The following is a 27,894-nucleotide window of genomic DNA, read 5'->3' as shown; positions in this document are numbered from 1 at the left end:
CAGCTCCACCGGCGGACGAGTCGCTGGATTCCCCGCCCTGCCCCAACTGTCAGCCCTCGTTCAGCATTGGCAGCTCGCCCATCAAATGACAATGTGCCCTACTGCAGGCACCTGTCTGATTTACATCATTGGCGAAAATCAACTCAAGGACTCGTATTACTGATCATCTCAGATGGAAAGAATTTGCATTATATAGTGCCTTTCGCAACCTCAGGATGTCCCAAACGCTTTACAGGCAATAAAGTACTTTTTTTTGAAGTGTAGTCACTTGTAATGTAGGAAACGCGGCAGCCAATTTGCACACAGCAAGATCCCACAAACAGCAATGAGATAATGACCAAATAATCTGCCCCACTCTCGCCCATAGCCCTGCACAGAATTACATAGAATGTACAGCACAGAAACAGGCCATTCGGCCCAACAGGTCCATGCTGGTGTCTATGTTCCACACGAGCCTCCTTCCACCCTTCTTCATCTAACCCTATCAACATACTCTGCTATTTCTTTCTCCTTCATGTGTTTATCCAGTTTCCTCTTAAATGCATCTATGCTAGTCGCCTCAATTACTCCATGTGGTAGTGTGGTAGTTCCACATTCTTACCACTCTCTCTGGGTAAAGAAGTTTCTCCTGAATTCCCCCATTGGATTTATTAGTAACTATCTTATATTTATGGCCCCTATTGCTGGTCTCCCCGCAAGAGGAAACATTTTCTTTACATCTACCCCATCAAACCCTTTCATAATCTTAAAGACCTCAATCAGGACACCACTCAGTCTTCTCTTTTCTAGAGAACAGAGCCCCAGCCTATTCAATGTTTCCTGATAGGTATAACCTCTCTGTTCTAGTATCATCCTAGTAAATCTTTTTTGCACCTTATCCGGTGCCTCTATATCCTTTTGATCATATGCAGACCAGAAATATTCACGGTACTCCAAATGTGGTCTAATCAATACAAGATTAACATAACTTCTCTGTTTTTCAATTCTAACCCTCTAGAAATGAGCTTTGTTTGCTTTTTTATGGCCTTATTAACCTACATCGCTACTTTTAGTGGTGATTTGTGTATCTGTACCCCCAGATCCCTCTGCTCTTCTACCCCATTTAGACTCTTATTTTCCAAGCAGTATGTGACCTCCTTATTCTTCCTATCAAAATGCACCACCTCACACTTATCTATATTGAAATTAATTTGCCAATTACACAAACATTCTGCGAGTTTATTAATGTCTTCCTGTATTTAGTCACAGTCCTCCTGAGCATTAACTACACCCCAATTGGGTGTCGTCCACAAATTTTGAAATTGTACTCCCGATTATGTAAATGGTGAACAACAGTGTTCCCAACACAATCCTTGTGGAATACCACTTCCCACCTTCTGCCAGTCTGAGTAACTACCTTTAACCCCTACTCTCTGTTTTCTGTTTTGTAGCTATCCATTCTGCTACTTGTCCCCTGGCTCCACAAGCTCTGACCTTAGTCATGAGTCTACAATGCGGTACCTTATCGAAGGCCTTTTGAAAATCCAAATATATTACATCTACTACATCTACTACATTACCCTTGTCTACTCTTTGTTACTTCTTCAAAGAATTCAATAAGGTTGGTCAAGTATGACTTTCCCTTTTGATCGCTAGATGTTTTCCTATTACATCTTTGAGTAAAGATTCCATTATTTTTCCTGCCACTGATGTTGAGCTAATTGGTCTATAGTTCCCTGTCAGGGAGAGGAGGGAAGGGTTGAGTGGAGAGAGAGAGAGGTTAATGCCGCTACAGGGCCTCTGACTTTCGAGATTTTGTTTGCCTTCATTCCTTGGCTTTTGCAAATTTTGGACATCACTCTGCTTTCAGCTCCATGTTATTGATAACCTCAGTTGCGTTTCCTACTCGAGGTGGGGTTTTCTACTGCAGGTAGGGTATTGGGGAGGGGGGCTTGGACAACCTGCTCAATAGGGGGTGGGGAAATTACTCTGTGGGGAGGGGATAATAAAAACAGAAAATGCTGGAAAAGCTCAGCTAGTCAGGCAGCATCTGTGGAGAAAGAAACAGAGTTAACGTTTCAGGTCGAAGACCCTTCGTCAGAACCGGAAGAAGTTGAAGATTAAACAGCTTTTAAGCAAGTACAGAGCCAGGAATGGGGGTGGGGGAGGGGGAGGGGGTGGGGGAGGAAAGAACAAAAGGGAAGGTCTCTGATAGGAGGGCAAGAGTGATTAAATGACAAAAGGGATGATGGTGCAAGGCAAGGAGGGTGGTAATGGGACAAGTAAAGAAACAAAAGATGGGTCTAGAGGAGCTGTAAATGGCAACAGCAGACCCATTAGCAACACTTGCTATCCGAAAAAATAAGAGCAGTGATTATGATCTGAAGTTATTGAAATCAATGTTGAGTCCAGAAGGTTGTAAAGTGTTTAATCGAAAGATGAGGTGCTGTTCCTTGAACTTCTGTTGAGTGTCATTGTAACAGTGTAAGAGGCCGAGGACAGAGAGGTCAGAGTGGGAGTGGGACGGGGAATTGAAATGACAAATGACCGGCAGGTCAGGGTCACGCTTGACGAAAGAGTGGAGGTGTTCAGCAAAGTGATCACCCAATCTGCGTTTGGTCTCCCCAGTGTAGAGGAGACCGCATTGTGAGCAGCGAATGCAGTACACTAAATTGAAAGAAGTACAAATAAATCGCTGTTTCACCTGGACGGAGTGTTCGGGGCCGTGGACGGTGGGAAGAGAGGAGGTGAAGGGGCAGGTGTTCCATCTCCTGCGCTCCCACGGGGAAGGTGCCACAAGGAGGAGACCAGGTATTGGGGGTGATGGAAGAGTGGACCAGGGTGTTGCGGAAGGAGCGGTCCCTTCGGAATGCTGAAAGGGGAGGGGAGGGGAAGATGGTTGGGATCGCGCTGGAGGTGGTGGAAATGGTGGAGGATGATATGTTGAATGTGGAGGCTGGTGGGGTGGAAGGTGAGGACAAGGGGGTCCCTATCATGGTTCTGGGAGGGAGGGGAAGGGGTGAGGGCAGAAGTGTGGGAAATAGGACAGACACGGTTGAGGGCCCTGTTAACTACAGTGGAGGGGAATCCTCGGTTGAGGAAAAAGAAAGACATATTAGAAGCACTGGTGTGGAAGGTGGTATCATCAGAACAGATGCGACAGAGTTGGAGAAACTGGGAGGGGATAATTTTGGTTGGGGGGTAAATTCAGCCCAGTTGGTCCACTGACGGTAGAGGGTGTGGAGAACTCTCACTGTGTAGAGAACTTGCTCACCTTTGTGGGGGGTTGCTCTGCTCAGTAGGGGAAGCAGGTTAATTCACTGTTTTTCTCACCGACTTTCTGCTGCTGTCAGGCCTCTCACTTCTTGCCTCTCAGTTTCTCGATGTTGCTCCCTCTCCTGCTTCCCTTCACTGTTTATTTTGCTGCTACTTTCTGATTGAGTTGTGTAGGTCGGGCATTTTTGTTCAGTGGGGGGAGAGGGTTTGACAAACCTGCTCAGCGAGGAGGGGTTGGTGCACTTAGTTTACTGCCTAAGTTCCTTGTCGGTGATTATCCAACTCTCTCTGCCACGATCAGGCCTCAGATTCTCGAGCTTTATTTTGTTTGGGGACATTTCACATGACCGTTGTTGGATTTTGGTCTTTGTTCTGTTTTCTGCTCAGTTTCACTGTGTTTCTCTTTTCTGATTTCCAATTCAGTTGATTAATTACATGCGCTGCAGCTGGTCGGGTTTCTTACTGATATCGCACCTGATGATCGCCTGTGCTGTCAGCTCTAACCGGCTCTTGGTGAGTCCAAAAATCCTACTTATCATGAAAGACGATCACACGAGGTTTATTCATAGTCTTGTTTGGGCTGTCACATAATGTTGGATCGCACTCCACTGTTTTCAATTTGTCATGTAGAGTAGTGTTAACAGAGTCACCTACTGCTTTAGAATCATGAGCTCTCGCACTGTTTTGAACATATAATAGACATGCAGATGCCCCAATCCCACACAGGATACGATTCAAACTCTCAGATATATAAACAGACAAACCCAGAGAGGAATCACGAGTGGAGTGATGGATCATATTGGCGACACCAGTCCTCATGTTTCCTCCCCGGGTTTTTTGTTTGTCTATTTTAAATTCCACCTCCCTTTTTTATGATTGTATTAATATACCCGTCCACCTCTTATTTTTCACTTTTGAAGAAGGGTTACACACTCCACATGTCTCTTCACAGGTGCTGACTGTGTGTATTTTGCTTATTACTGATGTGGAAATGGCTGCCGATACGTGAACGCCACACACTGATGTGACAGTCGTGCTCTCACCGTTTGTATCCAAGGCGATCAGGTTCGTAGCGTGCAAGACTTCAATGTACAGTTTGTACTCGGCAGCTTCATACTGACATTTGATGCAAAGCATCCCGTACGGGGTGGGCTCGGTGGATTTCTGGGAAGGAACAGGACAGTTAATGTGAATAAAGTCGATTTATTATTTCCCTCAATGCCCTCCTCTCCTTCCCCTGTCTGTCAAGCTTCTACATAGAATGGGTCTGAGCAATGGAAACCCAGCTCCAACCGAGCATGGACGGGAAGCACAAAACAGCTCCCAACTCCATAAGACCATAAGAGATAGGAGCAGGAGTAGGCCTTTCTGCCCCTCAAGCCTGCTCCGCCATTCAATGAGATCATGGCTGATCTGATTTTTACCTCAACTCCACTTTCCCGCCCTTTCCCCATATCCTTTGACTCCCTTGCTGATCAAAAATTTGTCTAACTCAGCCTTGAATGTATTCAATAACTCAGCCTCCACAGCTTTTTGGGGTAAAGAATTCCAAAGATTCGCAACCATCTGTGAGAAGAAATTCCTCCTCATTTCTGTCTTAAACGGGCGACCCCTTATTCTGAGACTATGCCCCCTAGTTTTAGATTTCCCCATGAGGGGTAACATCCTCTCAGCATCTACCCTATCGAGTCCCCTCAGAATCTTGTATGTTTCAATAAGATCTCCTCTCATTCTTCTAAACTCCATTGAGTATAGACCCAACCTGTTCAATCTTTCCTCATAAGACAATCCTTCCATACCCGGAATCAACCTAGTGAACCTTCTCTGAACTGCCTCCAATGCAAATATGTCCTTCCTTAAATAAGGGCACCAGAACTGTACGCAGTACTCCAGGTGTGGTCTCACCAGCACCCTGTACAGTTGTAGCATGATTTCCCTGCTTTTATACTCCATTCCCCTAGAAATAAAGGCCAATATTCAGTTTGCCTTCCAGATTACCTGCAGCACCTGTATGTTGACTTTTTGTGTTTCATGTACGAGGACACCCAGATCCCTCTGTACTGCAGCATTTTGTAGAATTTCTCCATTCAAATAATATTTTCCTTTTTTATTTTTCCTCCCAAAGTGGATGACTTCACATTTTCCCACATTATATTCCATCTGCCAAATTTTTGCCCACTCGCTTAACCTGTCAATATCCCTTTGCAGACACTTTGGGGCCGATATTACCATGGCGGTGGGTTCGTGGCAGGGGGTAGATTGGGAGCGTGGGTAACGCCCGGTGAAATCAGTCTGCTCCGCACGCAAACGCAGGCTGATTGGATCCACTTACCTGTTCTTCCGGGTTCCCCACTGCTGATCTGTGCGGCGGGCGGACTGAGCATGCGCAGTAAGTTCTGTCAGCTGGAGGAGCTCTATTTAAAGGGGCAGTCCTCCACTGACTGATGCTGCAAGAAATAGGAAAAATTACAGCATGGAGCAGCCCAGGGGGAAGGCTGCTCCCAGGTTAATGATGCCTCACTCCAGCTCTAATTGGATAGGGTGAGGAGGGGGAGGACAGAGATCTTCCCCCCGGCGGGCGGGAGGAAGTGGCCTGCCTCTGCCACCAAGAAGGCCTGGTTCGAGGTAGCAGAGGAGGGCACCTGCACCACCAACATATCGCCCACCTGCATACAGTGCAGGAGGCACTGCAATGACCTAAGTAGGTCAGCCAAAGTGAGTACACTTACTCATTCCCCTACACTCCGTCTGCCACATTACCGTCCCCACCCCACATCTCCTTCTGCACTGCCAACACTACTCTGTCACATCACCCCTCACACCCACTCAAACTTCATCCTCATCATACCTGCACTTACTCACCTCGCCAGTACTCATCCCGCCACTACCACTCAACCCAATCCTCATACAATCTCATGGCTCTATCTCACACTCACCCTCTCATGCATCTCTTTCATGGCCAGCCTCACTCAACCTGCCATTACCTGTGCTGCAGCCACAGGGCATGCATCACATGTGCAGTAGGAAGTGTAAGGCAAACATGTCGTGAGCATGAAGGGGATGCACAAGGGTGTTTGAGGGTTTGTCATGGTTTTTACTTATATTTAATTTCTGATCAAATCACATTACGTATTATATTGGCACCACTACTGCCATGTCTTTGCGAATCTTGTCTGGTTTGTGCAATAATGCCCTTTCCTGAGGATCACAATGAAGACCCACAACTAATGCCACCCATTGAGTCACTGCAGAGTGGGTGTAGGTGTATTTGCAGGGCTCTTTTGTGCAGACGACAGAGACGTCGGCGATGTCTCCGGTGGCACCCTGGAAGCATGCGGAGAAGTTGTTGAGGGCAGTGGTGACTTTGACAGCGACAGGTAAGAAGATGGTGCTCAGGCCAGCTGGGAGCAGCTCGGCATGAAGAAGGCTGCAGATGTCCACCACGACATGTTGAGTGACTCTGAGCCTCCGTGTGCACTGCTGCTCAGAGAGGTCCAGAAAGCTGAGCCTCGGTCTGTGGACCATGTGGCAAGGTTAGTGCCCTCTGCAACGTATCTCTCTCTGCGGTTGCCCTCCCTCCTGCTGTGCGGGTGGATGTGTCACAGCACTCTGTTGTGGAGCTCCACATGTCAGAGGTGGCCGGCGAGGCTGGTGATGCTGTTTGCCCTCCGAGGAGGTCATGACTGCAGCTACGGCGGCCCCCATTCGGAAGATGTACATCTGAGGAGGTCGGCAAGGTAGGTACATGTCTCTGGACCCCGGGGTAAGTATGCAAGTTGGTGAATTTTGTTGTTAGGAGGGTGGTGGAGGCCAAACTTTGTCCAAAGTGACAGAGTGGCCTCCTGCAATGAGTGAGGGTCTCCCCCCCACCCCCACCTGTCAAATGGACCTTTGCAGCTGCCACAGGCTGATGGCTGTAACACGTCCATTTGAACTGGGAATGTTTCACCCAGTACGGGAAACAGTCTCAGTCAGTTGCAAAATCCCATCCCTGCTAAAATAACAGGTCAATCAGGTCTGTAAACGACCTGAAGTACCTGTTCAAGTACTTCAAGTGGCACCCCGCCAGCTTTAATTGCCGGCAGGAGTCCCACATGCGGGGGCTGCGCGTGCATGTGAGCGTGTCAGTGGGGAACCCGGAAGTGGGCAGGTTGGAGCCGGGCTCCCGACCTGCCCCGGGAATCCCCGATTTTCGCAGCCCCCCCGCCACGAACGCACCCGATCGCGAGTGTGAAAATCGAGCCCTTTGTGTCCTCATCACAACTTGCTTTTCCACCTATCTTTGTATCATCAGCAAATTTGGCCACAAGACCCTCTGTTCCTTCATCCAAGTCATTGATATATATTGTAAATAGTTGAGGCCCCAGCACTGAGCCCTGCGACACCCCACTAGTTACAGATTGCCATTTTGAAAATGACCCTTTTATCCCGACTCTTTGTTTTCTGTTAGTTAGCCAATCCTCTATCCATGCTAATATATTACCCCCAACACCATGAGCTCTTATCTTGTGCTGTAATCTTTTATGTGGCACCTTATGGAATACCTTTTGGAAATCCAAATATACTGCATCCATTGGTTCCCCTTTATCCACCCTGCCCGTTACTTCCTCAAAGAACTCTAATAAATTTGTCAGACACGATTTCCCCTTCATAAAACCATGTTGACTTTCCTTGATTGTATTATGAGTCTCCAAATGTCCTGCTACTACTTCCTCAATAATGGATTCTTGCATTTTCCCAATGACAGATGTTAGGCTAACTGGTCTATAGTTACCTGCTTTCTGTCTCACTCCCTTCTTGAACAGGGGTGTTACGTTTGCGGTTTTCCAATCCGCTGGGACCTTTCCAGAATCTCGTGAATTCTGGAAGATTACAACCAATGTATCCACTATCTCTGTAGCCACTTCGTTTAAGACCCTCGGATGCAAGCCATCAGGTCCAGGGGACTTGTCAGCCTTTAGACCCATTAGTTTACCTAGTACTTTTTCTCTAGTGATAGTAATTGTTTTTAGTTCCTCCCTCCCCTTTGCCCCTTGATTTTCTACTCTTATTAGTATATTATTAGTGTCTTCTACTGTGAAGACAGATACAAAATATCTGTTCAATTCCTCTGCCATTTCTTTGTTTTCCATTATTATTTCCCCAGTCTCATCCTCTAAGGGACCAATGTTTACTTTAGCTACCCTCTTACTTTTTAGAGTCATAGAGTTATACAGCACGGATAGAGGCCCTTCGGCCCATCGTGTCCGCGCCGGCCATCAAGCCCTGTCTACTCTAATCCCATATTCCAGCATTTGGTCCGTAGCCTTGTATGCTATGGCATTTCAAGTGCTCATCCAAATGCTTCTTGAATGTTGTGAGGGTTCCTGCCTCCACAACCCTTTCAGGCAGTGAGTTCCAGACTCCAACCACCCTCTGAGTGAAAAAGTTCTCTCTCAAATCCCCTCTAAACCTCCCGCCTTTTACCTTGAATCTATGTCCCCTTGTTATAGAACCCTCAATGAAGGGAAAAAGCTCCTTAGTATCCATCCTATCTGTGCCCCTCATAATTTTGTACACCTCAATCATGTCCCCCCTCAGCCTCCTCTGCTCCAAGGAAAACAAACCCAATCTTCCCAGTCTCTCTTCATAGCTGAAGCGCTCCAGCCCTGGTAACATCCTGGTGAATCTCCTCTGCACCCTCTCCAAAGCGATCACATCCTTCCTGTAGTTTTATATACTTGTAGAAGCTTTTACTGTCAGTTTTTATATTTCTTGCTCGTTTACTCTCAATTTATTTTCTCCCTCTATTATTCTTTTAGTCATCCTTTGCTGGTTTTTAAAGTTTTCCCAATCTTCGGGCTTACCAGTAATCTTTGCCCTGTTGTATGCTTTTTCTTTTAACCTGATACCATTCTTGATTTCCTTAGTTAGCCATGGTTGGTTCACTCTTTTTGTGGAGTCTTTCCTCCTCATGGGGATATATTTTTGTTGCGAGTCATAACATATCTTTTTAAATGTTTGCCACTGCTTATCCACCATTATACCCTCTAATCTGTTTACCCAGTCCACTTTAGCCAATTCCGCCCTCATTCCTTTATAATTGCCCTTATTTAAGTTTAATACAGTAGTTTCTGACCCAAGATCCTTGCTCTCAAACTGGATGTGAAATTCTATCATGTTACGATCACTGCTTCCCAAGGGATCCTTCACTTTGAGATAATTAATTAATCCAGTTTCGTTACCCATTACCAGATCCAAAGTGACCTGTTCCCTGGTTGGTTCCCCAACGTATTGGTCTAAGAAACAGTCCCTAATACACTCTATGAACTCCTCCTCAGGGCTATTTTTGCCAATTTGATTTGTCCAATCTATATGAAAGTTAAAATCGCCCATGATTATTGCATTACCTTTTTTACAAGCCCGCCTTATTTCCTGATTAATATTTTGCCCTACAGTGTAGCTACTGTTAGGGGGCCTATATACTACTCCCAACAGTGATTTATTTCCCTTGCTATTTCTTACCTCCACCCAAATTGATTCGACATCATGATCTTCTGAGCCAAGATCATTTCTCACTATTATACCAATTTCATCCTTTATTAACAGAGCTATCCCACCACCTTTACCTTTTTTCCTATCCTTCCGAAATGTTAAATAACCCTGAATATTTAGCTCCCAATCTTGGTAATGGCCATGAGATCATACCCATTTGTTTCTATTTGTGCCGTCAATTCATCTATCTTATTTAGATAAAGAACCTTTAATTTTGTCTTTTTACCATTCTTTCCTACTCTTATGTTTCTGCAACTAAACGTGCTCAGAGGGGCTCAGGATGGCTGTTCGGAGAAATAGGAAAATGACAGACATGTGCAGCACAGAGTACTCTACTGATGGAGCAACTGAGACATAATTTTGGGACAGTGTAGAGGGAGCTTTGCTCTGAATCTAACTGGGGTTTACCTCCCCTGGGAGTGTTTGATGGGACTGTGTAGAGGGAGCTTTACTCTGTATTTAACCCATGCTGGATCTGCCCTGGGAATGTTTGATGAGACAGTGTAGAGGGAGCTTTACTCTGTATCTAACCCATGCTGGACCTGCCCTGGGAGTGTTTGATGGGACATTATTTCCCTGAAATGTGCCTGTCCTGTTTCCCAGCACCAATGTTGTTCAGCAAAATATTCAACAGAAACAAACTAACAAATAATCTAATTTGGAATTGGGTTGAGTGGACACAGTACCTGCTGGCGTATTTTGGCCTGGTAGGACTGCTCGATCAGCTCCTGTGTTGAGCATTTGTTTAGACGCAGCTCCTCCTTCAGAGCCTGCGGAACAAAGGCGCCGAATTAGATATTGATTAAAAAGATGGATTTACACTGACTGTATATCACACAGAGTCCTGATAAAGCAAAGTGTGTGAAAAGAAGTAGAACCATAAATTCCTGAGACAGTACAGCAATAATCTGCATTTATACATGGCCTTGAACCTGTGTACGTGTGTGGTGCTTCATAGGTCTGACACAGACAACAAGCAGTAGGGGAGGGCTAGCGAGAATCCCAGAGCATGGGCAAAATAGTTTTGAAGAGACTTCTAAAGTTAGGGTGAGAGGTACGAAGCAGAGGGATTTGAGAGAGGAAGTTTGAAAGGGTGAGGCTAAGGGTGTAGAAGCTTCTGTTACACATGGTGAAGGAGAGAAAAAAGAGAGGAGGAATAGACCGGGGGGGGGGGGGGGGGGGGGGGAAGAGAGAAGGAGGAATAGACGGGGGGGGGGGGGGAAGAGAGAAGGAGGAATAGACGGGGGGGGGGGGGGAAGAGAGAAGGAGGAATAGACGGGGGGGGGGGGGGAAGAGAGAAGGAGGAATAGACGGGGGGGGGGGGGGGGGGGAGAAGAGAGAAGGGGGAATAGACCGGGGTGGGGAGAGAGAGAAGGAGGAATGGACGGGGGGGGGGGGGGGGGAAGAGAGAAGGAGGAATAGACCGGGGGGGGGGGGGGGGGAGAGGCAGGAATGGACAAGGGGGGTGGGGGGGAAGAGAGAGGCAGGAATGGACAAGGGGGGTGGCGGGGAAGAGAGAGGCAGGAATGGACAAGGGGGGTGGCGGGGAAGAGAGAGGCAGGAATGGACAAGGGGGGTGGGGGGGAAAGAGAGAGAGAGGAGGAATGGACACGGGGAGAGATGGAGGAATGGATAGGATGCCAGGGGGAAATACACTGAGGCTCCTGTTAAAAACCTCCTTTCTTAGCCCTTGTGCCGTTCCCTCTGGTAGAATGATAGAAATCTCAGCACAGAAGGAGGCCATTCAGCCCATTTTGCCTGTGCTGGTGCTTCCATTATATCGGAGCTCCTGTTCCCTGCCCTTTCCCCGAACCCTTTAATATTTTTGCTCTGTGATTGTTTCTCTAATTCCCTCTGTGACTGACTGTGTCCATCGCCCCCTGTGGGAATGGATCCCGTATTCCAGGAACCCATGGTGTCAAACACTTACTGAATCTCCCTCTTTGTGCCAACTGAGTTTCCTCCTGCTAACTACTCACCGACCAGTCGAAAGAATCTTTCACTTTTCACTCTCTCAATTTCGAACACTTTATTTGATCTCCCCATAATTTTCCCCATTTTAGTTAAGTACAGCTCCAGTTTCTCTAGTCTGTTGTGCACTGAAGCACGTACTGGGAGGTTCCAGACACGACAGCAGGCACCAAACTACTGGTGAGAGTGCGACCAGCGCTGTTTACCTTATATTGGTCATTCTGCAAGCTGTCAAGTGCCAATCCCTGTCCCTCAGCGTGGAAAAACACCACAAGAGCCTACAGAGAGACAGAGTCAACATTCTAGAAACATGGAACATCTCAACACCACATTAAACAGTTTACAGAGCAGTTGGAGAGCTGTCACTGAGAGTACGGCCAAACTATCTGGAGGAACTTCACACCTTTTGCTTCCTGGAAGTTTTAATCACCTCACTCAGTAAGTTTAAGAAATTAAGAACAGGCCTCAAGGATACAAATTGCATCTGCCTCACTGGAGGGAATGGGCTCAATGGGACTTTGACTGTTCCCTGTGCCACATTCTGTTTAGGTTCCAGCTTGGCTCAGTTGGTAGCACTCTGGCCTCACTTCAGCCCATTGTTTAGGCTGACATTTCAATGCAACAACAACAGCTTGCATTTATATAGCGCCTTTAATGTAGTAAAACGTCCCAAGGCGTTTCACAGGAGTGATTATCAAACAAAATTTGACACCGAGCCACATAAGGAGATATTAGGACAGGTGACCAAAAGCTTGGTCAAAGAGGTAGGTTTTAAGGAAGTGCAGAGGTGCCTTCCTTCAGGTGCCCTGGATGTTAAAGCAAGTTCAGGTGGGTGTGAAAGATCCCATGTCACTATTATAAGAGGAGCAGGAGTTCTCCCAGTATCCTGGCCAACATTCCTCCCTCTTCAAACATCACCAATTGTGGTTACTCAGCACAAATCCTACAAAACAACAGGGAAGTGATTTGAGACATCCAGAAGATATGACAATATATAATGAGACTGGCAGCACAGGCCGAGTTATACTAGCACCACAGGCCAGAGTTATACTAGCACCACAGGCCAGAGTTATACTGGCACCATAGGCCGAGTTATACTGGCACCACAGGCCAGAGTTATACTAGCACCACAGGCCAGAGTTATACTGGCAGCACAGGCCAGAGTTATACTGGCACCACAGGCCGAGTTATACTGGCACCACAGGCCAGAGTTATACTGGCACCACAGGCCAGAGTTATACTGGCACCACAGGCAGAGTTATACTGGCACCACAGGCCAGAGTTATACTGGCACCACAGGCCAGAGTTATACTGGCACCACAGGCCAGAGTTATACTGGCACCACAGGCCGAGTTATACTGGCACCACAGGCCAGAGTTATACTGGCACCACAGGCCAGAGTTATACTGGCACCACAGGCCAGAGTTATACTGGCACCACAGGCCAGAGTTATACTGGCACCACTTATAGGGAGAGTTGGACTGAGAATAGGAGGGGTGTTAATCTTGGTGCGCAGGACCGAGTTAAATCAGAGTTATGGTATTTGTCAGTTGCACAAAGTCCTGATTCACTTTGTGTGCTTTCTGGGAGCTTGGGTGCACAGGGCACAAGTCCCAGATAACTGAATGGAAAGCTGAACAACCACTGAACAAGTGCAACTGGCACCTGTGGGTTAAACCAGTGGTCAAAGGTGCAAGTTTTGTGAGAGAGAACCAAGATTTACAGATTAAGATCTGTAGATCACAGTAGATGGTTCACTGCCACAGCAGAGCACTGTCTACAGAGCGGAGGAGCGGAGGGGCAAGGCACCAACACCCAGAGGGTGAAGGCCATCACACATGAGGTAAAAGTGAGGTTGCGTACCAGGAGAATCTGGGGGGCTATCTGGAAGTTGTTATTGGACTTGAAGCAAAGCACCAACAGGTAAAGTGAGAATGAAGGTGTGGGAGAGGGCCGGGTGGGGAGGGGGCCGGGCGGGGAGGGGGCCCATTTTTTAAAAACCGTTTTGTCTCCATTACTGAGTACTAAGCCTCCACTCATGGAGTCAGGGATAGGATGGGATGTGATGGATAAAATCACGTGACATGTAGGTATTGTAAGCACGAGGCCGACCCCTACAGTGCATGGTGCAGGATGTGGTCTGCTGCTGGTCGGTGACTGCTCCTTCGCCTCATTGTTCTAACCTCCAGAGTGAAGTGAAATCGCTCGTAGAATTCGGCAGACACCCCGATGTTTGTAGCCAATGCCTCAATGATCAATTCCAACTGCAGTTTCCACAGAGCACTCAATATCCTGGAGAAAGATAGAAAAGTCATTGGGAGAGAACCCAGGAGGGAGTGCAGAGTCTGAGCCGCACAGGACGTAATAGAACTTTCAATCTTACATCATGGAGGGGTGAAGATTCTCTTCCTTTCATGATGACCATAATACTAATACTTTCTACAACTGTCAGTAATCATGAGGTACAGCACGGGTTAGATACAGAGTAAAGTTCCCTCTACACTGTCCCATCAAACACTCCCAGGGCAGGTACAGCATGGGTTAGATACAGAGTAAAGCTCCCTCTACACTGTCCCATCAAACACTCCCAGGGCAGGTACAGCATGGGTTAGATACAGAGTAAAGCTCCCTCTACACTGTCCCATCAAACACTCCCAGGGCAGGTACAGCATGGGTTAGTTACAGAGTAAAGCTGTTTCAGAGCCAGAGAGAGGAACCTTTCAACCCATCAGTCTGGATTGGATTTGAACCCAGATCCCAGGAGAGGGTTTAAAGCCAAGTGTGACATTTATGTTATTCAGTTGCCGACTTCAGGCCTATCTGCAATCTTGGGCTGTACGTAAAGCCGGTGACCTCTATTGCACTTGACCCACCTTTCTATCACCAAATTGGACTTTGGTGAACTTTGACTTGTCCCTGCTTACCTACTGAGATTCTCTTTCACCAGCCATTCACTCAGGATCATTAGATTGTCGTCCAGGAACTTCATAAGAGGAGACACAGCCTAAAAACAACACAGAAACAATTGTTAACCGAATGGATGGGATTCGCACAGTCGAGAAACATTGTCTCCGTTAAATAATATAGCTCAGAATGTTACCCCCCGTCTGTCCTCCTCCCCTGGAGGTGCTGACTGATTCTAGAGCATGGTGTGATGGCACCAACTGGCATCACACGTCTAGGCCAAGTGGCCATTCTTCATGTGTGATCCCAACCGTGAGCATCACCGAGCTATGCAAAAGTGAGGGCATCACAGCTCAGCCCAATCCCATCCTCAGTCAACAGTCACAGACACGCACTCTAGCAGAAACCACTATAAACCTGGTCCATTCTCCCCTTCTGATCCGGAGAAATAGTTCCACCTCCCCCTCATTACTCTAGATAACTCAGAACAAGCCCTTCATGGTTATTAAGGCTCACCTCCACATTGGGTAAATTCACTGAGGCTTAGTCCATCTCAGCAGCATTGGTTACTGCTTTAAAAGGCACCAGTTGGGCATATGTGGAAGGAGGGGAGCAGTAGGAGGACCTTAGCACTGGGCCTGTATCTGCTGCTGACCAGATCCTAGGGGCATGATTTTAACTCGGAAAAATGGGTGGGTTGCGGGCTGAGGAGCACTAAAAATGTTTAAAATCTAAAACCCGCCTTCAACCCGCCCATTTCAGGTTTTAACGGAGCCAGGACGAGCGACGAGCCAGCTCTTAGGAGACGGGTCGGTCACTAAAAGCTTTCAAGGAGGCTGCAGGCCTTCATGATGACCCCAGACCCTCCCCGATGACCACCCCCTCCCCAATCTAAGACTTACCTTCTCACATCCTCTTCCTTCCTCTTCTCCCATCTGACTGAGATCAGCCTGTCAATCAGGCCAGCCTGTCGAGTAGGAAACAGTCAAAAGAAAAATAAAAGACGTCCTTACGTTAAAATCGTAAGGGCGTCCGGGAAACCCGTACTTGCGGGTTTCCCATCAGGAATCCCCCCCCACCCCCCGCTCCCTTCCCGACTCCCTGATAAAGGAATGCCTGGGGCATGATTCTATGAAAATGTCTCTAAGGCACGTACATCATCGGGCTGGATGGAGTCTGGTGACAGGCTGATATGCTGAATGTATTTCCGCAAGTCAGTGACCATCTGTAAAAAAACAAACACAGAAAATAGTTCAGTATTGGACTGGGGGATGTCCCACTAATCTGTCCCCTTCCCTCCTGAAGGTGCTGACCCATTATGAGGTTGGGTTCTGCGGGTGCGGGCCCACTCCTGAAACAAAGTGATCCCCACCGGAGCAAGACAATTGCAGAGGAGCTAGGTGATCCTGTTGCTGTGCGCTAACCCATCAGCACTTGCTCTGCTGGTTACCTTTGCGATGAGCTGGTTGATCATGTAGTTAGATTGCCGCTGCATGCCAGCATCGATACTTTGCAGCTGGGTGCTCATTGCTCTCTGCACCTGCTCTTTCCCTTCCAGCCCACACAGCTGTTCCATGGAAGTTTCAACTCCCTGCCAGTCCAATTCCTTTGGCAAATTCCAGATGTACTTGTGCACGTGCTCGATGTTATTCAGGGCGATGCACAGCTGAGGAGGGAGAAGGAAAGCAGCCATAAAAGGGAGGGAGAAACAGCAGGAAAGGTGACAGAAAATCTTATAGATCAGAATCTACAGAATGATCAAAGGTCATCAGCACAACTCCTCCCACAGACATGACTTGGACGATGAGGGGACTCTCCCATTCATCTCATCTCCTGGGTGAGGTGAGTAACGTCAGTGAAAACTGGCAGGAACTGAATCTGCAGTGAAGTTTTCCCTTGGCCCTGAAGTTAATGGAGTGAAACTGTAGGATCTCAGTCTAATATCATAACCTGACCAGTCAGTCACATTCCCAAGGTCCCAGTGGGACAGGAACTGCAGTGTTCCACACAGTATTTCAGTAACTCTCCCTTCTTACAACCTTCAACCCTGTTCCCAAACAGATGTTTATCCAGCTCCTTAAAGGATTTTTTACAACAAAGCATGAAAGAGGGAGGTCACTGTGGAAAAGGGCACTTTCTGGTCAAAGTACTACTGACACCAAGTTTATAGAATAAAATAACACGAGAAATTTCTTTGACTTCTTTTGTCAAACCAGCAAAGTTATTTCCCACAGACGCCCCTGAGTTGGGTTTTCTTCCCTCTGGGCTGCTCCAGTAATGTCACTGACAGGCAGTGTCCCTGTATATCCTGCACTGGATCCATAGGAAACAGAACGGGGAGCCTCAACCTCAGGCCTGGTTGAGTTGATCCAGAGCTTCCCGGAGCCGGAAGAAACACGCTATAGGCAGTTACTCTGCATCGTCAGTGCAATTCTGTACAAAGGGAGTGAATGGGAAGGGGTTTGGTCCTTTGGGATTCTGTACAGTGGGAGTGAATGGGAAGGGGTTTGGTCCTTTGGGATTGTGTACAGTGGGAGTGAATGGGAAGGGGTTTGGTCCTTTGGGATTCTGTACAGTGGGAGTGAATGGGAAGGGGTTTGGTCCATTGGGATTGTGTGCAGTGGGAGTGAATGGGAAGGGGTTTGGTCCATTGGGATTGTGTACAGTGGGAGTGAATGGGAAGGGGTTTGGTCCATTGGGTTTCTATCTGGATTCAATGGCCATATGATATCTGAAATGAAACAGGAAACGCGATTGGCTGTAGTGCCTCATGTTCACCAGGCAGGCCTCAGAGCTCACCTGTTGTGTAATTTTCTTCTGATCATCTGCTTTGCCTCTCACCATTTCCGAGTACATCACGGCTGCATTACAAATATCCTAGAAGAAACCAGGGAAATGTCGGTCCTGGGAATACAGGCTGCAGGACTCAGTCTGGATACTGCACTGTGCAAATATTCCTCCGTCACACACTGTATAACAACACACTCAGCACACAGGAATACACCAACCCCCGTCACACACTGTATAAACAACACACTCAGCACACAGGAATACACCAACCCCCGTCACACACTGTATAAACAACACACTCAGCACACAGGAATACACCAACCCCCGTCACACACTGTATAACAACACACAGGAATACACCAACCCCCGTCACACACTGTATAACAACACACAGGAATACACCAACCCCCGTCACACACTGTATAAACAACACACAGGAATACACCAACCCCCGTCACACACTGTATAACAACACACAGGAATACACCAACCCCCGTCACACACTGTATAACAACACACAGGAATACACCAACCCCCGTCACACACTGTATAAACAACACACAGGAATACACCAACCCCCGTCACACACTGTATAAACAACACACAGGAATACACCAACCCCCGTCACACACTGTATAACAACACACAGGAATACACCAACCCCCGTCACACACTGTATAAACAACACACAGGAATACACCAACCCCCGTCACACACTGTATAACAACACACAGGAATACACCAACCCCCGTCACACACTGTATAAACAACACACAGGAATACACCAACCCCCGTCACACACTGTATAAACAACACACAGGAATACACCAACCCCCGTCACACACTGTATAACAACACACAGGAATACACCAACCCCCGTCACACACTGTATAAACAACACACAGGAATACACCAACCCCCGTCACACACTGTATAACAACACACAGGAATACACCAACCCCCGTCACACACTGTATAAACAACACACAGGAATACACCAACCCCCGTCACACACTGTATAACAACACACAGGAATACACCAACCCCCGTCACACACTGTATAAACAACACACAGGAATACACCAACCCCCGTCACACACTGTATAACAACACACAGGAATACACCAACCCCCGTCACACACTGTATAACAACACACAGGAATACACCAACCCCCGTCACACACTGTATAAACAACACACAGGAATACACCAACCCCCGTCACACACTGTATAAACAACACACAGGAATACACCAACCCCCGTCATACACTGTATAACAACACACACTCAGCACACAGGAATACACCAACCCCCGTCACACACTGTATAAACAACACACTCAGCACACAGGAATACACCAACCCCCGTCACACACTGTATAAACAACACACTCAGCACACAGGAATACACCAACCCCCGTCACACACTGTATAAACAACACACTCAGCACACAGGAATACACCAACCCCCGTCACACACTGTATAACAACACACAGGAATACACCAACCCCCGTCACACACTGTATAAACAACACACAGGAATACACCAACCCCCGTCACACACTGTATAACAACACACAGGAATACACCAACCCCCGTCACACACTGTATAACAACACACAGGAATACACCAACCCCCGTCACACACTGTATAAACAACACACAGGAATACACCAACCCCCGTCACACACTGTATAAACAACACACAGGAATACACCAACCCCCGTCACACACTGTATAACAACACACAGGAATACACCAACCCCCGTCACACACTGTATAAACAACACACAGGAATACACCAACCCCCGTCACACACTGTATAACAACACACAGGAATACACCAACCCCCGTCACACACTGTATAAACAACACACAGGAATACACCAACCCCCGTCACACACTGTATAACAACACACAGGAATACACCAACCCCCGTCACACACTGTATAAACAACACACAGGAATACACCAACCCCCGTCACACACTGTATAAACAACACACAGGAATACACCAACCCCCGTCACACACTGTATAAACAACACACAGGAATACACCAACCCCCGTCACACACTGTATAACACACTCAGCACACAGGAATACAATTTGAATCAGTGGGAAAATTGAGCATCAACAACTGGAATATATAAAATGCCTTTAACACAGAAAACATCACAGGCACTTCATGTAGGAGGAGAAAAGAAATAACTGAAATGAAAGGAGACAGGGTCCCTGCAGTAGCAATTGTTCTTTGGCCAAGTGTAGCCGGGGAAGGGAGGCACTAAAGGGCCATGAAATGGACATAGAGCGAACGATCACTCTGGACCTACTGAGATGGAAAGTAACAGGGACACATACCAACCCCTGCATCGGGCGGAGTTCAGGTGTTGCATTCCTGGCACCATGTTGATCTCGCTCTGTAACCAGAAGCTCAGAGTAGTGCAACAATGGTCCTTGTGGCCTGCCCTCCGACTTTCACTCACTCCCAGACCTCTCCACTCCACACCTGCTCCTCCTCACTCCAGCTGGGCTATGTATCACCAGTATAGCACGAGAGAGAGGGACTGTACCAACTCCTGACAGGGCTGCGTCTCCCATGTGCTGTTTTGCTCAGGCTCCCTCGAGAAACAGTGGCTTTGCAGAAAATGGAGGTAGATGGTGGATCGTGCGGTTACTCACGTCGGTGATTTTTGTTACAAAGACAAAGGCTCCCATCGGGTCAGGCCAGGCGAGCTGCAGCCAGAAGCTCCTGATCTGAGTGAAACAGGTCACTACGTCGACGGCCGAGCTGCTGTGTTTGGACAATGTGTCAACAGGATCAAGCTGGGGATAAACCCATAAACAGTCACTGTCGCCAACAGAGAGAGTAACATGCACCATGAAATTCAGTCAGAGATTGTCATAAGAACACAAGGTGAGAAAGGCCATTCAGTGATCAACACCCCATATATAATCTCCCCTACCATAGACTCTACCCATCCATTGAATCTCCTTCCACACCCCATATATAATCTCCCCTACCATAGACTCTACCCATCCATTGAATCTCCTTCCACACCCCATATATAATCTCCCCTACCATAGACTCTACCCATCCATTGAATCTCCTTCCACACCCCATATATAATCTCCCCTATCATGGACCCTACCCATCCACTGAATCTCCTTCCACATCCCATATATAATCTCCCCTACCATAGACTCTACCCATCCTCTGAATCTCCTTAGACACCCTGGGGAAAAATTGGATAAGGGCCCGTTCTGGGCGACGGTAGCGCGATGCTCTACCACCCTGCGCCCGACGGACCCTATGCAGGCAGCACGTGCCTGCTACTTACCATGAAATCTCCATGCAGCAAGCGCAGCCCTGGCTACTGAGAGGCTGCACGGAGAATGAGGAAGTTCGAAATGGGGCGTGCACAGCGCACGTCATCAGCAGCCTGCACTACTTAAAGGTGCAGGAACATTTCCAATGGCAGATACACAGCCAAGTAGGAGAAGGGAGAATGGCACTGCGAGTAGCTGCAATGGCAAGAGAGAGGGCTTCACAATTCTCAGACGATGCCCTAGAGGCCCTGGTGGAAGGCGTGGACTAAAGGAGGGCAAGCATGTACCCGCAGGGTGGCCGGAGACCCTCCAGACTACAGCTGCGTAGGCATTGGCAGACTGTGGCGCAGCAGGTGAATGCTAGGAGCATCACACCACGCACGTGGGTGCAGTGCCGGAAGAAGTTTAATGATTTGACACGAGTGGTCAAGGTGAGTGAATGCAAGTGTCTAGTGGCACCTCCAACCAACTGCACCAATACTTGCACGACATCTCCCGTCACCCACCTACCCACCAAACACTGCCCATCCATACGCAATGCTACATCTCATCCGCACATAGTACCACACTTGCAGGCCACACAACCACCACTCAAGTCTCACAAACTGGCAGCTATTCGACCATGACAGGTACATCACCCACACACCTTGCAGGACACTCACTGACACACTGTCCAGGAGAAGGTGGCATATAACACCTGGCAGCAGGAGAGACCTGAGGCTGGACAGGGACGTCTGCATGACCTCACCCCCCTAGAGGAGACGGTGCTTAGGATCATTGGGCGGGCCATCGCTACAGCCGTCACAACGTGCCGCGCTGGAGGTCCCGGTCATGGGGTCTCTGCATATCTAATGCTCCTTCTCCTTTTCCACATCTCCCTCCTCCCATAATCTTTTCTGACTCACGTGCTGCAGATGCTGTCAGCATGCACGTCTTACTTGCTCCTCTCCCCACTCCACAACTCAACCTGTTTCCCTTTGTCATTTCAGATATCCAAGAACATGTGACGGCACCCGAGGAGGAGGAGGAGGAGGAGGACACTGAAGCCACACTGTCACTCGATCTGACACTTGCTTCCACCAGCTCAGAGACTGACACTGCGCGTCCTTTAGAGGTTAGGTTAGAGGAGGGATCTGCACGTGGTGAGACACCGAGCACAAGTGTACAGGAGCCGGGGCGGGGGGAATGGATACCACAGGTGCCAGCTCACCGGAGGGCGAGGTCGCTCACTAGTTCTGCTGCAGAGAAGTCAGATGAGGACTTCAATGGGCCAGGCTACAGAGGACAGCTGATGGGCGTACACCAACAATTGCTTGGGGCACTGGAAAGCCTGCCAGAAAGCCTGCGCACAATGAGAAGGGGCATGGAGGAGTCCAGCTCCAACTTGGTGCAGGGCTTTGCGCAGAGCTTGGAGCGCATCCTCTCCAACATGAAACGGGTGGTCACCTCCATCAGCGTATCTGTGGATCCCACCATGATGCAGCGTCTGATGACTGATGTCACAGCTTCCATTGCAGCACAAACATAGGCCATCCAAGGTCTGACTGCTGCATTTGCAGCTCAGACTGCTGCTATCGTGGCTCCGGGGACCACTGTTGAACGGGGCTTCCAGGGCATCACTGCACTCCAGCAATCCGTTCTCCAGCTGATCACCAGGATTGCTGAGGCACCGCCCCGGGAGAGTGGCAGTGGCACCATGGCAGTCAGACCTGTTGTCCTCTCTCAGGATGACAGCATTCCTGCTCCCACCCCTGCCACTCCGCCAGTGCCCCTGTTGTTGCCTCTCGGCCAGCCAGGCCGGACTGCTGCAGCCCATGCTGAGATGGTGCAGTCTGAAGCCGGGCCCTCCAGGCTCAGAGCTGCTCGAGGTCGTCCTCCAAGGCCATCTGGACGTTCCTCCATTGAAGGCCAGCAGCCTTCCACCACCCATGCTCCAGCCACTGGGGAAGCACCTCATAGGAGCACTAGGATAGGTAAAGGCACAAGAACAATAGGCACTGAGGGAATGCACAAGGGTGAATAGTTCTGTTATGTTTGCATAATTTCATTTATTAATCCATAAATGAGAGTTTGGTTTTGCATTTGGTGGTGGTTTTTATTTATGCAATGGGCTGAGAGGGACACCAATGTGTAATCAGATGGAGGGCGATTTGATTGACTCGTGGGAGGGAAAAGGTGGGCAGTATAGGACTGTGGGTGAGTTGGGGGATGTAGTTCCAATTATTGATACCGGGCACGGATCAGGTGAGCATGCAGAGCCCCTGCAGACAAGGCGTGTGGTTCCTGTTGCACCCTTGGGTCTTCCTCCACTTCCTCTTCCGGCTCCATCCCCTCCTCCTGAGCCTCTCCCTCCTCCTGCGCCTCAGCCTCAGCCTCAGGATCTTCTGTAGTGGCAAAGGCTGGTCCCTCATGATGGCGAGGTTGTGCAGCATGCAGCAGACCACCACAAATCTGCCCACCCGCTCAGGGGAGTACTGCAGGGCTCCTCCAGACCGGTCCAGGCAACGGAAGCGTTGTTTGAGGAGGCCTATGGTGTGCTCCACAATGTCGCGTGTGGCAGTATGGCTCCCATTATAGGCCTGCTGCGCATGTGTGTGTGGATTCCTGACTGGTGTCATAAGCCACGTCGTGAGGGGATAGCCCTCGTCGCCCAGTAGCCAGCCTTTGACTTGCCAAGTCGGATGAAAGATAGTTGGCACGTTGGACTGCTGCATGACGAAGATATTGTGACTACTCCCAGGGTAGCGGGCATCGACCTCCAAGATGCGAATCGTGTGATCACACACCAGCTGCACGTTGAGGGAGTGGAAGCCCTTTCAGTTGACGAAGACAGTCAAGTTGATGTGCGGGGCATGCAGGGCAATGTGCGTGCAGTCCATGGCACCCTGCACCATGGGGAAGCCAGCAATGCGGGCGAACCCCCGTGCCCGCTCGTTCTGATTGTCTCCGTTGAGAGGGAAGGTGATGAACCTGTTCCTCATGTGGTACAGTGTGTCTGTGACCTCCCTTATGCAGCAGTGCACTGCATACTGTGAGATGTTGCACATTCGCCAGCAGAGGCCTGAAATGCTCCTGAGTCGTAGAAATTCAGTGCCACGGTGACCTTCACAGCCACAGGCAATGCTGTCCTCGCCCTGCTCTGAGGCTGCAGTTGTGGCCGCACCAGTTGATAGATCTCGGTGATGGCTTCCTTGGTGAAGCTCAGGCGTCGGACGCAATCCTCCTCGGTCATGTTGAGGTAAGAGAATTGATCCCGGAAGGCCCTCATTGGGTAGGGCCTCCTGCTCAGTGCCCTGCGCCTCCTCGTCCTCCATCTCCTCGCAGCTTGACCTGCTGGGCGTGGCCTCTCTGCATGCTCCCAGTCATGCTCAATGCCCAAAAGAGAGCCCGAGCAGACCGCTCATGGTTGGCAGGAATATTGTTTCACTAGGGTTGTAACTTTCCGACCCGTAAGGCAATACCTGCTAAAGCACTCTCAAAAGTAGTGTAGGAACTCTCAATAAGAATAGGAAGCTTCAAAAAACACTTGCTACTCCTCAAGCAGCCAGAAGCAATAATCCAGCAACTAACCTGCAACACCTGCATAGCCCTTTAAATAGCACTGGTGGGTGGTCCTTCAGGCACTGTAAGAAACGTTTAGATGGTCGGGGATAAGACTGTGTGTCGAGTTGAGTGTTACGGTCAAAAATGGTGTGTATCACTTTAAAATCAGCCTTGCACGCTGATTGCAGCCATTTTCTCCATACTTTACATGCTTCCATCGTCCAGAATGGCGTCTGGCGCACGTCATGCAGGAAACGTTCATGCACATCCAAGACGCCATCTTGGATGTCGGAGAGGCCGTGTAGCACCGAAATAACGGGCACTACACGGCCCAATTTAGCACACCCCATGTACAATCTCCCCTACCAAAGACTCTACCCACCCACTGAGTCTCCTTCCACACCCCATGTACAATCTCCCCTATCATAGACTCTATCCACCCACTGAGTCTCCTTCCACGCCCCATGTACAATCTCCCCTACCATAGACTCTATCCACCCACTGAGTCTCCTTCCACACCCCATGTACAATCTCCCCTATTATGGACTCTACCCACCCATTTAGTATAAATGTTTATCTTAAGTTAATTGACACGAGTGTGCAGCCCTGCCCCCTGACTGTACCATGTGCTGGCACAATACATTGAACCTCTGAGCACAGTTACTGGCCACCAGCTGAATATAAGAGGAAATCACGAGCAACGAGCCTGCAATTTGTCTCCAGCTGGCAGGAGAGGCTCTTCACTGCCAGCTCTTTTCAGCTGATCCCATACACCTGCTTGGTGCCATTTACCTGATCCACCTCCACTGCCCTCGTAATACGTTCACAGGACTTCTCGTAGACAATGTGTAGCCACTTGTTAATGGACATCTGAAACCAATCATGGAAACTCGCGAGTGCCAGAGGTTTTGAATCCCTGTAGGGGGGTGGAAAAAAAACAGATTTAGAGTGGGGAGGGTGGGATCTAATGTGTTAGACCACTCCCTGCTCAGTGGGATCAGTACGGATGCCATGCTCTTCTTCACCTGAGGGGAGACGGAGCCTCGGTTTAACGTCTCATCCCATAGTGCAGCACTGGAGTATCAGCCCCAGATTATGTGCTCAAGTCCCCAGAGAGGGGCTGGAATCCACAATCTTCTGACTCAGGTGAGAGTGCTACCACTGAGCCACAGCTGACATTTGATCACCTTCTGCATGATAGAACCCAGTGCATTGGTTTCAAAATCCAGGTCGTTGTGCAAAGATTCCTCACGTCGTCACCCGGCTCTACCCACATCTGCAACCTCCTACAGCCTTGAGTCTCAACTCTCATCCGAGTTCGGAGTCTGGAGTCTGCAGTACCGGTTGCCCATCCCCCTGTGCCCTCCAGGGCAGCCTTCAGTTACTATGGTCCCTAGTTGGGAACTCACTACCCACCCCTCCTCATAACCCACCACTTCAGCCTCACCTTTGACCACTCTCTGTAATTCCTGCTCAATGTCTGACCCCTCACCCCATCTCCCAGGTGATATATTAAAGTGAGTAGTTGCTGCTTCTGTAGACTCACTTTAATGAAAAGAATTCCTTGAAGCATTTCAGTTCTTTGAGCGACAGGTACAGCTCGAACAGAGTCTCCCCGATCTGCTGGGTCATTTTCGACCTCTCCTGTTCCATGGCTGCCCCCAACTCCTCCATCAGAGCCAGAACATCATCTGCGACCTGCAAGGGGCATCAAGCGGACGGCAGGCAAACAGCTTTAAGGAAACAGTCTATGACATTAATGCACTCATTTGGGGAGCAAGGATGGGTGGGACGAGGAGAGCCTCCTGTCCCATGATAATCAGGTAGTCGTGGGTCGCAGTCCTGGGCTCAGCTCTTCCCACTCTGTCCATCCATTCAGAGAGGGGTCTGCAACGTAGGAGGGGTCTGCAACGAGGCAGGGGGTCTGCACATTGTTGGGGGAGAAGGGGGCTATCAGCAACAGAAGCTGTTATGATGAGGGCTTTAATGGTGAGATGCCGCAATGGTATTGGTCACTGGGAAGCTGGGCTCAGGATGCATAATCCCCAGGGTGTCGGTGTGGAGCAGCAAAACACGGCTGAAGCCCCTGATTTAGTGCACAGCGAGTTCTGAAACTTGGTCAGGCCGTTAGGGTGAGGTTGAAGTGCCAGCAGACAGAGGCTCCTTTCATAGGTGGGGGAGGGTATAAAACACCCAGTGGGTCCCTCTCACTCATCCTGACAGCCAGTTACAGTGAGCCTGGGATCCAAGATCATTCCCCCAGTCTGTCAGCCAGGACAGCCAAAATAAGGGGGTGGGGAGAGAGGGGAGGAAAAAATGCGTGGACAGAAACAAATCAACACTGGGAGAGCAAGCAAACAACAGGAGAAAACAAAAGCTGGAGTCTGATCGCTGGATCACTTAACCTGGGACGCAGTTTATTTTACTGATTATCTTAGTTTGGGCAGTTCTTGGCTGCATACAGGGGTCTCACAAAGCAGGGGAGGGGGGTCTCACAAAGCGGGTGGGGGGTGGGAGCCGGGCCGGGCCGGGCCTCACACACGGGGTGGGAGGTCTCACACATGGGGGCCTCGGGGGTGCCCACACGGAGGGGATCAGAATGCTCTCTCTCGGTGTCTCACACAATCTTCTTACCAGTTTCTCCAGTTGTTGGTAGGTGACGCTGAAGTAATCAATCTTTACAACACTGGAAACAGACAGAAATCACTCTGAGTGTATGAAAAGCAGGAATTGACATTGACACATTCCCTTTTTTTTTGTGGTGAGCCACCTTCTTGAACCACTGTAGTCCGTGTGGTGAAGGTTCTCCCACAGTGCTGTTAGGAAGGGAGTTCCAGGATTTTGACCCAGCGACGATGAAGGAACGGCGATATATTTCCAAGTGGGGATGGTGTGTGACTTGGAGGGGAATGTGCAGGTGGTGGTGTTCCCATGTACCTGCTGCTCTTGTCCTTCTAGGTGGTAGAGGTCGCGGGTTTGGGAGGTGCTGCAGTGCATCCTGCGGATGGTACACACTGCAGCCACTGTGCGCCGGTGGTGAATGTGTAGGGTGGTGGATGGGGTGCCAATCAAGCGGGCTGCGCTGTTCCCTTGAACAGTGCACCCTCTCTGTGCAGCTCACGCCACGCCTGGCGTACAACACCTTATCCAATGGCTTTTCTCCCTGGCTGAGATACACGGCACGGGAGAGGGGTGGTTCGGACAGGCTCTATGACCTAAAGCTGATCTCAGCTCACCATCTCATAAAAACACAAGAATTTGAATGAAAGCCAGAGCCCTTACCCAATTCCCCAAGAACATCCACATTCCCCAGTCCTCTCACCACATCCCACATTCTCGTTCCTGTTCACTGCAGGGATGAATCAAGTGAAGGCCAGGCCATTCCCACAAGAAACCTAGGAAAAGGCTCCATGATGGCTCCAACTAAGTGGGCAACCCAGAGCAGGTAGGCCTCTGGTTTGATCCCCGATCTGCGCTGAGTCACATGATCTCAGATAGGACAGCGATTTTGTTTTATTTGTTCATGGGATGTGGGCATCGCTGGCGAGGCCGGCATTTATTGCCCATCC

The 27,894-nt window shown here is 49.1% G+C and overlaps 1 protein-coding gene and 1 long non-coding RNA gene across 3 annotated transcripts in view; one reads left to right on the top strand and one right to left on the bottom strand.

Moving 5' to 3' along the window:
* baiap3 (BAI1 associated protein 3) overlaps nucleotides 1–27,894 on the bottom strand; it is a 72,261-nt gene that overhangs the window by 2,883 nt on the left and 41,484 nt on the right. Inside the window, exons 20-31 of one of the 2 annotated variants that reach the window (XM_068003081.1) lie at nucleotides 26,960–27,011; nucleotides 25,872–26,023; nucleotides 25,118–25,241; nucleotides 20,135–20,278; nucleotides 17,464–17,541; nucleotides 16,115–16,330; nucleotides 15,821–15,889; nucleotides 14,685–14,764; nucleotides 13,944–14,052; nucleotides 11,967–12,038; nucleotides 10,476–10,559; nucleotides 4,299–4,419 (exon numbers count right to left, since the gene is read on the bottom strand). In XM_068003081.1, the coding sequence (XP_067859182.1) occupies nucleotides 4,299–4,419; nucleotides 10,476–10,559; nucleotides 11,967–12,038; nucleotides 13,944–14,052; nucleotides 14,685–14,764; nucleotides 15,821–15,889; nucleotides 16,115–16,330; nucleotides 17,464–17,541; nucleotides 20,135–20,278; nucleotides 25,118–25,241; nucleotides 25,872–26,023; nucleotides 26,960–27,011 (1,301 nt within the window). The remainder of the gene's footprint in view (nucleotides 1–4,298; nucleotides 4,420–10,475; nucleotides 10,560–11,966; nucleotides 12,039–13,943; nucleotides 14,053–14,684; nucleotides 14,765–15,820; nucleotides 15,890–16,114; nucleotides 16,331–17,463; nucleotides 17,542–20,134; nucleotides 20,279–25,117; nucleotides 25,242–25,871; nucleotides 26,024–26,959; nucleotides 27,012–27,894) is intronic. The other variant, XM_068003082.1, reaches the window with a different exon arrangement.
* On the top strand, nucleotides 142–4,464 carry LOC137340563 (uncharacterized). Its single transcript, XR_010966827.1, has 3 exons — nucleotides 142–1,600; nucleotides 3,679–3,768; nucleotides 4,208–4,464. It is a non-coding gene; the product is annotated as an uncharacterized lncRNA (long non-coding RNA).

Source organism: Heptranchias perlo, chromosome 22 (assembly GCF_035084215.1).
Source record: "Heptranchias perlo isolate sHepPer1 chromosome 22, sHepPer1.hap1, whole genome shotgun sequence".
Classification (NCBI taxonomy): Eukaryota; Metazoa; Chordata; class Chondrichthyes; order Hexanchiformes; family Hexanchidae; genus Heptranchias; species Heptranchias perlo.
Note: the sequence above shows the minus strand (reverse complement) of the source record. Positions and strands in the feature narration are given on the sequence as shown.